The sequence below is a fragment of the Panthera leo genome, chromosome B1, assembly GCF_018350215.1.
Source record: "Panthera leo isolate Ple1 chromosome B1, P.leo_Ple1_pat1.1, whole genome shotgun sequence".
NCBI classification, from domain to species: domain Eukaryota; kingdom Metazoa; phylum Chordata; class Mammalia; order Carnivora; family Felidae; genus Panthera; species Panthera leo.
Window position 1 is genome coordinate 118,819,757 of NC_056682.1, and position 12,043 is coordinate 118,831,799.

Consider the following 12,043-nt stretch of genomic DNA (forward strand, 5'->3'; position numbering starts at 1 on the left):
CTTTCCATGCATATACAAAATGTATTCATCTTTATTAATGTAATGTTTTACACATGACTTAGGTAATTCTAAGGCCTAATACATAAAGTGTCATTTAATTAACATTATGAACTACTTTTTAAGTGCCTTGAACATTGAATAAATGTTTAATTAGTGGTTCTGAATCACAACTTTATGTAATATTGATGGTTTCTTGGTGGGGTATTCAGGGTACATTTGGCTGTACTCGTTTGGTGACTTGCAGAATTTTGCTACAAGAATATATACATGCTTCCTGGATTTAAGTTGCTAAGGGACAGCAAAGTGCTCTGACCTCTTCATTTTCTAGCCTGATCTTTGTTTTGCTATAATAAATACAAAAATTCTCTTTGTTTTTCTGTACCCACCCACTCCCTATACAAGAACTCTAAATTGGTTGATTTGTTATTAGACTTTGTACTGTGCTGCATTTTACTCCCAGCGGTAAGAACTTCATACCATTTATCCTACCCTTTTATTTCAGACATGAGGAAACAACACCTGAGTTTCTATCAAAGTAGAAAATCTTAGAAACCCAGAGTCCCCACACATACATAAGGCATCTGTGGATGGGCTTCATGCAGTCTGTAAGACCTCTGAAATTCTATGTTAATTTGTATGTAAACTCATTTTTCTAGGATACTTGGGTCCATACTTCTATCATATTCTTAAAGGGATGTGTCATCCTATAGGAGGTTAAGAACTATGGTTTTAGAGAGCATCTGTTACTACTTTTAAATCATAAGACTTTGAAAAATCACATAAAACAGCAAGTTGCATAAGGTTTAGAACAGTTAGTGATTTCAGTGCATTCTTGGCTCTTTGATAAAATTCATTCAAAGGAAGAGATTGTGAATTACATCATAGCCATCATTTTACAATCTATGGATGGATATTTTCCCTTAATATACTACCATAGGCATTCACTAGGGCTAAGGGAAGGTGTCCCTTCCAATAACTGTCTCCCCCGAGCCAGTCCCTTCGGAGTTGTTTCTCCTTTCCACTCTTACCCCAATAAGACACTATAGCAGAGATGCAGATTTGTTTCTTGACAATGTCTGCTCCTCCACTGAATAACAGTAACTCAAGGTAGTAGGTTCACCTGGATAATAAAACTAAGTCCATTACACGTAATCAGTCATCAGGTATCCAGTCTAGTAGAATATTGCTCAATTCTAGAATTTGGATGTCCATTTCCTTAGATTTGGGAAGTTTGGGGCCATTATTTCTTAATAAATTTTTTGACCCTCTCTCTGTTCTGGAAGCCCCATAATACATATATTGGTCCACTTGCTGATGTCCCATGAGAACCTTAGGCTTTCTTCACGTTTCTTTATTCCTTTTTCTTTGATTCTTTCTGCTCCTGGATCAAGTCTTGCTATTGAACCCCTCTAGTAAATTTTTTAATTCAGTCATTGTATTCTTCACGTCCAGAATTTCTGTATGGTTCTTTTTTTATAGTTTCTATTTCTTTGTTAATATTGTCATTTTGTTCATGCATTGTTTTTCTAATTTCATGTAGTTGCCTATCTGCATTGTCTTGTAGATCACTGAGCATCTTTAAAACTATTATTTTGAATTCTTTGGTAATTCATAGATCACTTTTTCTTTGGCGTTGGTTTCTGGAGACTTATTTTGTTCCTTCGGGTCATGCTTCTCTTTGCGTGTACATGTGCTTTCTGATTTTTTGCTGAGTTTAATGCATTTGAAAAAGCAGCCACCTCTTCTAGTATACAGATTGCTTCACACAGGGGAATGCTTACACCAGTCAGACTGGTCATAGATGCCAGAGGTCTCTGAAAACTTTTATGGGGATATGACTTCTCTGGGCTATGTGTATAATTTGCCAATTTCTTTTCCGAGAGCTGGATCTCTTGCTCCCTCTGGTGTCTGTCTGCAGTACAGCATGTTCTTTAATGCAGTAAGAAGCCACCAGCTCTCCTTTGTTCTCATTAGTCTTGTACATCCTTCCGAAAAGTTGGAACACCAAGCACATACTCTACTCTTCCTCCTCTCTCCCAAGTGTGCTGAACCATTCTGGTCTCCTTCTGGGGCACTGCAGGCCGTCTAGTGCCAACTATGCCAGTTCCATCAGCACTCCCAAGTCAGGCAAGATAGAAACCAGTCCCTTGGGCTGCCATATGGAAAGAATTTTGGATGAATTTTCCACTCTTTTCTTTCCCCCTACTCCCCTGGGGAAACCAGGAGCCAGAGGCTGAACTGTGCTAGCTTGGGAAAGGGGTGGGGTGGGATGGGTGGAGCCACAGGTGAGGTGAAATGGCTCTTGCCCATTTCAATGCAGCTGTTCTCAGCTTTCTCCTTACCAAGGGTACTGCAACTTCTTAACTGGCTTAGTTAGGTTAAGAAGGTATTTTGGTTCATTTAGTGTTTTAAATCAGTGTCTCGGGGGAAAAGAGAGGTGGGACTCCCTTTTCCTCCATGTTGTCGACATCTCCCTCAGAATGTTGTTAAACTCTTGAGATCTGAGTTTCAATATCATGATGAATGGCTGTGAAAGGACAATGACAAAAGTCAACAATGAAACATGCAAGAATGTTAAAAAGCAGTAATATGGTCAGAAAACACTAAACTGGCCTGAAAATAAAGCCAAGACTGAAGACAAATAGATTATTGTTCATAGGAAATATTTTCTTGAGAGCCTGGCAGATTTATATTCAAGAAAACTGAGAGCCTGCCATTCATACTAGGCAAATATTTAATGGTCGTTTACTGTGTGCCAGTCGCTGGTCTGGGCGCCAAAAGATACTGTCTTGGTGAAATTTATGTTTAGTTGGAAAACAAATTACTGTATGCTGATTGCTATAATATAAGGGTGAAAAAGATATGGTCCCCAGCCTTGAAGAAATTTAGTCCATGGAAAATACAGATGTGTAAGCAAATTTTTACAACACCATGTTACTTAGGCTATCACAGAGTAGGCATTATTGTTGAAAATCTGGGGACAAAGGGGTCAGAAGAAAGTTGCACCAAGAAAGTGTTAGAGTTGGCCTTGATTAGAGAATTCTCATGTCCATATAAAATCCGTTCTAAAATCCTCAAAAGTTAAAGGAAAGACAGTGAGGCAAGGAGCACAGCTGGGCATGATTAGAGATTATTAGACTCCATTAGAAGCTACCGTAGGCAATGAGGGACAGTTTTACCAAAAACTGTATGTGGATGTATGCAGAAATTAGATCAGGGATTTTTTAAAATCAAATTTTGCCATCTACTATAATTGAATTTTAATAATCATTAATGTTTATTAAGTAAAAATGTAACAAATGCGCTGGTATCTGTACGTGCCTCTAGTCCCTCCTCACATGCCTGAGGTAGGTGCTATGGTTACCTTCATTAACAGATGAGAAAACTGGGGTTTGGAGAGTTGTTACTTACTAAGCTAGTGAAAAGATGTGGGGCTTACCTTGGTCTTTCTGACTCCGCAGTCTTTGTTCTTAACCATCATGACTGTTTTGAAGATACATGGTTCCAAAGACAAAAAAACCTGGAGAAAAACATAATCTAATGAAGTTAACCTTTTCTCATATAAGGAGCACAGAGGAGTTAGTCTAGGGCTGCGGCACTGAGGCTGTCTTCAAGCCATCAGGTTCCTTCCCTTACCGGGCTCTGTCCTTAATGTGTGCCTCTGACCTCATACCAAGTCACAAAATGGCTGCCATGTCCCAAGGAATATTCGCATTCCAGGAAAAAGCAAGGAAAGGGCAAAAATGGAAAGCGTTTCAGAGTGGCCTTGCCTTTCTATCCAAGAAGGAAGTCCTCCTCAGCTTGTGTTTCCTTGGCCAGCACTAGCAGCAAAAGAGGCTGGAATTTGAGAGTTTTGTTTTCCGACCTTTATAAAATAAAAGGCAGAGGAAAGTGAGGTGGGTGCATGTTGAGTAAACCAACTTAAATAGTACATGCAGAAAATAACCTACACAATCACCCTGCTCAATTACACACCTGATAAGTATGAATGACTAAGCCTAGCACACATGACCTCATCCTTTCTTTTCAATCTCTAATATCTGTTCTCTTCAGCCGAGCTTGATTTTTTTTTGCACCTACCCAACATGTCCTTCCCTTTCAAGCCTCCACACCTCCTCCACACTGTGAAGCTTGAAGTGTTGCCTGGACCCTGCCTCCTCAGGGTAGTCAGGATGCCTGCACTCTGCCACTAAATATGTACTAGTGTTAGAGTAGACTGTGACGAAACAACCGTAACTATGCCTTAAAATGAGAGAATTTTTATTTCTCTCCCTCAAAACAATCTTGGTGAAGGGCCAGGAAGGAAGCCTCCACTATCTTAAATGATCTAGGGCCCTTCGATTTTATTGCCCTGCTCTCTTTCATGTGAAATTTCTTACTCATTAAAATTTAAATATCCTAGAAGAGCGCATAATAGACCCCAACAAACAACAAAGACCCGTTAAAGTGAAGCAAATGATTTCCACATCCTAAGTAAGCTGTAAGCGGGCTTTTCCAGTTTTCACCTTCTCCTTGGAGTTAGCAGTTCTAGATGAGCTCCACTAGATGGCAGCACACACACGTATATAGTATGCAAATGTGAGACTCCTTAAAACTGAACGAAACTACAAATCCCAACATGCATCTTTAAGCGCCTGACTTGCTCCTGCACAAAGGTCTCAAGTTTGTTGCTCGCACGGGGATCTGGAGGACGGCGTCCACTTGCTGCTCTAAAGTAAGATTTCCTAATATTTTTTAAATGAAATTTTAGCCTGGGAAAAGAAGAGGTTTAGATTTTTGCTTTCTTCTGCAAGTTACCTATTTCAACATTAATCTTAGCAGTTAGGTCAGGGTAAGGGTGTGTTTTTAACAAGTTTGAAACTCTGGTATATTAGTTTTTCAATGTGCTTTTCACGTTGGATTTTACCATTTAAGGCCACGTTTGCACTCATTTTCCCAAATAAATCCATTTATATTTAATAATGTAGTTTATTCTAACAGGTTTTAGCCCCAAAATCTGGTCCCAGAAAGCCAAGGCTAGCTAGGGGAGATATCCGAGTGAGCAAAGTGGCTAGCTACTCTGTGCTCCAGCAATTGCTCAATAGTAAGTGCTTCTTTCCCCTGGTGTCAGAGATTCCTAGGGACACCTTTGGTGTGTGCCTTCAGTATCATGTTCCTGAAGCCAGCAATTGACAGAGGTGTAAAATAATCGCTTTTTAATACACCACGCCCAGGATTCGGGGGAGGGGGCGGGGGGGGGGGGGGTGGAGATGATTGGATTCTCTTACTTTCTATACTATATACGGTTGTATCTCTCAACTTTTTACATGTTTAAAGTGAAAACGTATCACTCGTGTAAGAATAAAGACAAAATAAATAGCGAAAATCCATGGCATCAGAGTAGGTCAGGCAGTGTAAAAGCTCAGTTTCTCTGGCGTATGACAAACGCAGATTTAATCCGAGAGTATCAGTGAGACTCTAAGCAGGTCTCTGGAGCGGGTTGTTCGTCTGGCCCTCGGAGAAGGAAAACTCCAAGACAGAGGTAAACGTGCAGGAGAGTTATAAGGGGAAATGCTGGTGTGAGAGAAAACGAGAGGGAACTGGCCGTCAGACCACGAGGGAGCCCCTCCTCCCTCCCCGGGCAGGAAGGCAGTGCAGTGACTGGAGGGTCTGCAAGGCCCCGGAAAGAGCCCCGTGTCCCCCAGAAAAGAGTCAGCCTTGGTGGTGGTGTGCACTCGCGCCCAGGTCTCACAGCGTGCGGGTGGGCGTGGGGAGACCGCGAGAACCACGCGAACCACGAGGTCCTCTCCTGGACCCACAAGCCGTAGGCCTAATTCGCGGCCGCGAGGCAGGGCGCAGACCACATGATCTCTCCGAAGATAGGGCACTGGTGACCAGGCCTTGTGTCACGTCTCAAATGCTTCTCTCATCCAGCCCCCCCTTCCCATCCCTGCTATTTCACGCTCGGCCCTTCAGGCCCCCGCAGCACCCTCCCAAGGAAACCACCCACTCCCCAAGGTCTGCTCCAGTGATCTTTCCAAAATACATGTTTTCTTGTGTTGCACTCATTTCATTAGTCCTTCAGTGCCCATTATCCACAGGAGTAACTGGCCGCTCAGCATTCCGAGCTTAGATAAAGTGTGAAGGCTTGATTACAGCAAAATGCCAAGGTTGGCAGAAGACAGCAGAGATATATTCACAAAGATAGCACTAGATCATGTGAGCCCTTTAGGCAAGACTAGCTAGTTACCTGTATTTTTTTAGGCAGGTAATTGAGCAGTGAGCTGTAGGTTATCTGTACATGTACTATTTAAGTAAGTTCACTGGGTACCCACCCAATGACGCACCCCTTCCCCCAGCTTTTCTCTTAATAGAGGCCAGAAAACAAAACTCTCAAATTCCTAGCCTTTGCTGCTAGAGCTGGCGAGTGAAATGTAGGCTGAAATGTTTGGCAAGGGCTTCCTTATTGGCTAGAAAGTGAGGACTCTCTGAAAGGCTTTTTTGGCTTTTATTTCCCACCACCACCCCACCTTTTTTTTTTTTTTTTTTTTTTGCCTGAATGCTGATGAGATGCCTTGGGACAAAGTAGCCATTTTGTGACTTGGTGTGAGATCAGAGGCAGCCATAAAGTACAGCAGGGTGAGAAAAGACGCCCAGGTCCTTGAAGACAGCCTCAGTTGATCATCATCTGACTCTTAACCACCCCCAATCTCGTCATGAGCCATTCCTCTTATCCCAGAATCTACAATCCAAGCACCAGATATCTTATGCGTATCTTATTTTCCCGATGTCAGAATTTCTCAGTCTCCAGTTTGAGAATTACTGATGGTATCTGATAAAGCGTCCCTACTTTAAGAGAGGATCAGCGGCATTGTGGAGTGGAATTTCACATAGCAAAGGAGTCGGGAGGATTGAGCTTAGTTCTGGTTCTGTCATTAACTGGCTCTGTGACCTTGAGCAAGTCAGATCAGTTTTCCCCTCTACAAAATGGGAGTGTTGGACATGATTTTATTTTTCCAGTTCTTTTGTTCAATGACTCTCTGAGGCCAACCACTAAATCTTTCCAAGGGAGAAGGAAAAGCCATGGACAATTGATAGTGCAAACCCCAACAAAGATTTATAGCAGAGAAATTGGGAAACAGCCCCAAGTAGTAAGGACACATACAATGCCAAAAAAAGTGTGTATAGAGAGAGTGGGGAGGATGGTGGTGGTAGTGAGGGGAAGGACTCCTCCCCTGCTATATCAGTATCAGAGGCTGTCTTCTCTAAGTAGTGAAGAAACCAAATGGTAGGTTGAAGTCCTGTGTCTGTCTGTTGCCGGTTATCACTTCAATGGGTTATGCTAAATGTTTTTGATTTACAAAGCTATGTATCTAGAGTCAGCATTCTTGGAGAATTCAGTTGATGGACTATCTGTACAGAAATGCTGCCTTTAAGTTCATTCTAGGTGTCACTGCACAGGACCACATGCTGCAGTGTAAGCCATTAAATACACATGTCTCTAGATTGAACCACAGGTTCCATGATGGGTCGACTTGATGGGAAGATCATTGTCCTGACCGCTGCTGCTCAGGGGATTGGGAGGGCAGCTGCCATAGTAAGTTATTATTTCTTGTTAGCTTACTAACTTTTGAGGTATTAAATTATGTGGACACAGCCCGTGGTTATTTAATTCTGCTCTCGTTTTTGGTTGTTTTTGGCGTTGATTTTGTTTTGTTTTACTTTTGTGCTTCTGTTGTTTGAAGTTACAAAAAGAAAACTCACTAGCCTTGACCCAGGGCAAGTGAAGGAATGAATACCTCACATGTTTATTATGCGACATCAATGATAACCTTGGACTCTGAGAAACTTAATTCTCTGCCTCAGTTTCTCTGCACGATAATATATTTACTGCAGGGGACCTACAGGAATGTATTGCTTTCTGTAACTGTCAATTCAGATGTAGGACTCTAGAGATACAAGACTATCAGGTTACTTTCACCTTCTAATTTATATCAACTTCTTGTGCATTATAACCCACACCTGAACTCATTAATGCACTTACAGTATAATAGGGTATGGTTTGACATTTATGAAAACAGTAATATAGTCTTAGGAGAAAAAGTGTGAAAATAATGCATTTTCTCTTATTATTTGGGATATAGTAAAAAATGGAAAATAATAAGAACTAGCTCAGAAATGAAATACAGGCTATCACATCACAGAATAGTATTTTGAGAGGTGTCAGTAACAGAGTCCTAGTTTTTAAAAACACTCTTTTATTTGATAATGCTTACAGGCATAAAGTCAGATGACAAGCACAATGTATGTCATGTTGTTCTAATTAATGGTAAAAATTTTAACAATGGGAAGGGTGAAATGAGAGTAGAGAGCTTAAAATTCCACCTATTTTATAGGTAAAACAATGAAAATAAGATAAGGGGGGAAAGGCTAAATGACTTTCCACTCATGAGAATGGAATCAAATCGAATAAACAAAGGATTTATTTGTACATTGTGTCTACCAGGCTTTTGCAAGAGAAGGTGCCAAAGTCATAGCCACAGATATCAATGAGTCCAAACTTCAGGAACTGGAAAAGTACCCTGGTAAGCAACTCAGCACTTTGAACTTGGGATTCACAATCTACAAGGTATTATAAAGCAATATTGTTCACATGTTGAAAGAAAATTCCTTAGCTGCTCGGTTCTGCTGGCCTTTTTTAGAGCCTTTTTCTCTGCTATGACGCCTATATTCTGTGTGGTGCTCCTGGGCAGCTCAGTCAGTTAAGCATCTGACTCTCGATTTCAGCTCAGGTCATGATCTCATGATTTGTGATACTGAGCCCTATGTTGGGCTCTATGCTGACAGCACAGAACCTGCTTGGGATTCCCTCTCCCTTTTTCTCTGCCCCTCTTCCTCTTGCATTCTCCCTCTCTCTATTTTTCCCTCTCTCAAAATAAATAAACATTTTTTAAAAATCTGTATTCTGTGAACCTACAGACAAAAATCTATACATTTAAATGTATAAACAAAATTTTAAGATGTATGCTTAAATTTTTTTTATTTAGCCAAAATGTTGAAGGATTCAGTACTCAATTACAAAATTACATGTGAAAATTTAATAGTTGTTAACTTTTTTTTTTAATTTTTTTTTTTAACATTTATTTATTTTTGAGACAGAGAGAGACAAAGCATGAATGGGGGAGGGGCAGAGAGAGAGGGAGACACAGAATCGGAAGCAGGCTTCAGGCTCTGAGCCATCAGCCCAGAGCCTGACGTGGGGCTCGAACTCACAGACCGCGAGATCATGACCTGAGCTGAAGTCGGACGCTCAACCGACTGAGCCACCCAGGCGCCCCTAACTTTTTTTTTTAAGTAAGCTTTCGTCAATGGTGAGCTTGAACTCACAACCTAAGGTCAAGAGTCACATGCTCCACCAACTGAGCCAGCCAGGTGCCCCTGTTACGTTAACTTTTGATGATGACTTTCCACTTCTCTGCCTCCCTCTGGGGGAGACGCTGTCCAATAGAAACATGACATGAGCCATATGTGCAAGTGTAAATTTTCTTAGTGGCTACATTTAAAAAGTAAAAAGATACAGGTGAAATTAATTTTAATAATGTATTTTAATTAATTCAATGTATCCAAAATATTATAATTTTAACATATGCAATTGTAAAACATTACAATAGAAAATTTTACATTTTTTACACTAAATCTCTGAAATCCATGTGTATTTTACATTTACAGCACATTTCGGTTCAGACTAGCTGCATTTCCCATCCATGCTTAGTAGCCAGCCACATGTGGCTAGTGGCCACCATATTGGAGACAGCTCAGCCTTAAAATCACATGTCATGATCAGAAACTATAAGAGATTAACTTGTTCAAGTGCATATTGCCCCTTACTGTACCACACCGAATCTAACTCCGATGTCAAAGGGCTTTAATTGGCGTTACTCAGAAAGAAATCAGAACGTAGAACTCATTTCAAAGTTAACTCTTTCAGCGAAATAGAATAGGTTGCATGATCAAACATAATTTAGTTCACTGAATTAGTTAACTGAATTAGACTGAGTTATCATTTCAACAAAATCTAAGGGAAGCTGCTGTCGTAGAAAAGCACAGAGGAAAGGAAAGTCCTTCTGAAACTCCATTCTAGTCCTCCCTTTATTTATAATCTTTCTTTTCTATATCCAAAAGGGAAGAATAGAATAATAAACCATATATTTTTTAAATCATAAAAATTATGACTGCTGCTTAATGAAAGCATTAGAGCATATTTTTTTAGTAGCTAGTACAGTGTTTCTTCTTCAGACCCCATGCCAACTCTCTCATGGCTAGTGTTTTCATCCCTTCTTGTGGCCTGTCATTTCTTCTTGGAATTTGGTCCAGAAATAAGTGATGGTACCTGTGATCCGCAAAGTCATTTCTAGTCGATAATACAATTGACATAAAGGTAAAATGCACAAATAGAAACCATCTCTTATCCCACTGCTCCTGCCCTTCCCCCTCAGACAGAATTCAGCATCACTGTAGCAGTGATTCAACCTCTGGGTTGAAAGACGGGACTAGAATGAGCCCACCTGCAGGTATTGCTGCTGGTTTGCTGAGAAGCATCTACTATAGAGGTCAAGGTGGAGCACCTGGCTGGCTCAGTCTGTAGAGCCTCCGACTCTTGATGTCAGGTCGGAAGTTCAAGTCCCATGCTGGCTGTGGAGCCTACTTAAAAAAAAAAAAAAAAAGATGGGGAGGACTTCAAGATTTTTACTAATGAGATTCTTAAGACTGGTAAGACCCTACTAATGGCCGACAATCCTGTGAAGTCTAACTGGACAAATACTACAGTCTTCACACTTCAGAACAGCTAAATCTTCAAGGCTAAACATTTCTATGAGTAAAGATAAATTGTGTACTTTGTTTTGTTTTTCAGGTATTCAGATTCGGGCCCTTGATGTCACAAAGAAGAAACAAATTGATCAGTTTGCCAATGAAGTTGAGAGACTTGATGTTCTCTTTAATGTTGCTGGGTAATTCATACTTTTTCATTTCACTGTCCTTACAGAAAGTTTTATATGACTTTTATTTAAAAAGTTTTGGTAAGGGGCACTTGGGTGGCTCGGTCAGTTAAGCATCCAAGTCTTGATTTTGGGTCAGGTCATGATTTCACGGTTCGTGAGATCAAACCCTGCATCAGACTCTGCACTGACATTGTGGAGCCTGCTTGAGATTCTCTGTCTCCCTCTCTCTCTGCCTTTCTCTGGCTCGTGCTCTGTCTCACTCTCTCAAAATGAATAAATGAACTTTTAAAAAATTTTTGATAATAAGGCATAATTGTTCATCATGAACCGTAATATATTTCTTAGGAAATATAGTTAGGTTTTAGACAAATTTTATTCCAAGTAAGATTCAGCAAATAAGACAGCCATAGAAGTGAACATGGCCTTCAGGCTCTGCACTGATAGTGTGGAGCCCACTTGAGATCCCCTCTCTCTCTCCCACTTCTCTCTCAGTCGCTTCCCTGCTTGCATGCACATGCACTCTCTCTCACTCTGTCTCAAACTAAATAAATAAACTTAAGGAAAAAAAAAAAGTGGACATGGACTTGAGTCCTAAGGAAAATGACGGTCTACTCAAGAGAACTGGTATTAATCCAAACCTGTTAATCGTAAGGCTGGTCATAGGCTCACAACAATGGACTGGCTGTGGACGCTCCACTAAGACTTATAAAATAAAATGAAAAACCATTTTCCAGTAGGTGTCTTTATTTTTTTTTAATGTTTTTATTTATTTTTGAGACAGAGAGAAACAGAGCATGAGCAGGGGAGGGGCAGAGAGGAAGACACAGAATCTGAAGCAGGCTCCGGGCTCTCAGCTGTCAGCACAGAGCCTGATGCGGGGCTTGAACCACGAACTGTGAGACCATGACCTGAGTCAAAGTCGGACACTTAACCAACTGAGCCACCCAGGCGCCCCTCCAGTAGGTGTCTTTAAAGCAAAATATATTTACCAGAAACCAAGTACTCAGCTTATTGAAATGCAGGTGTTCCCAATTTTTTGGCATGGCATTCTAGCAACTCCTTTA

General features: G+C 40.8%; 1 protein-coding gene across 2 annotated transcripts in view; it reads left to right on the top strand.

The window, feature by feature from the left end:
* The first annotated feature begins 4,300 nt into the window (after nt 1-4,300).
* Nucleotides 4,301-12,043, top strand: part of BDH2 (3-hydroxybutyrate dehydrogenase 2) — a 28,519-nt gene continuing 20,776 nt past the window's right edge. Inside the window, exons 1-4 of one of the 2 annotated variants that reach the window (XM_042935787.1) lie at nt 4,301-4,714; nt 7,485-7,576; nt 8,486-8,564; nt 10,892-10,988. In XM_042935787.1, the coding sequence (XP_042791721.1) occupies nt 7,502-7,576; nt 8,486-8,564; nt 10,892-10,988 (251 nt within the window). In that variant the 5' untranslated portion in view covers nt 4,301-4,714; nt 7,485-7,501. Of the gene's footprint in view, nt 4,715-7,474; nt 7,577-8,485; nt 8,565-10,891; nt 10,989-12,043 lie in introns of those variants that run through there. The other variant, XM_042935786.1, reaches the window with a different exon arrangement.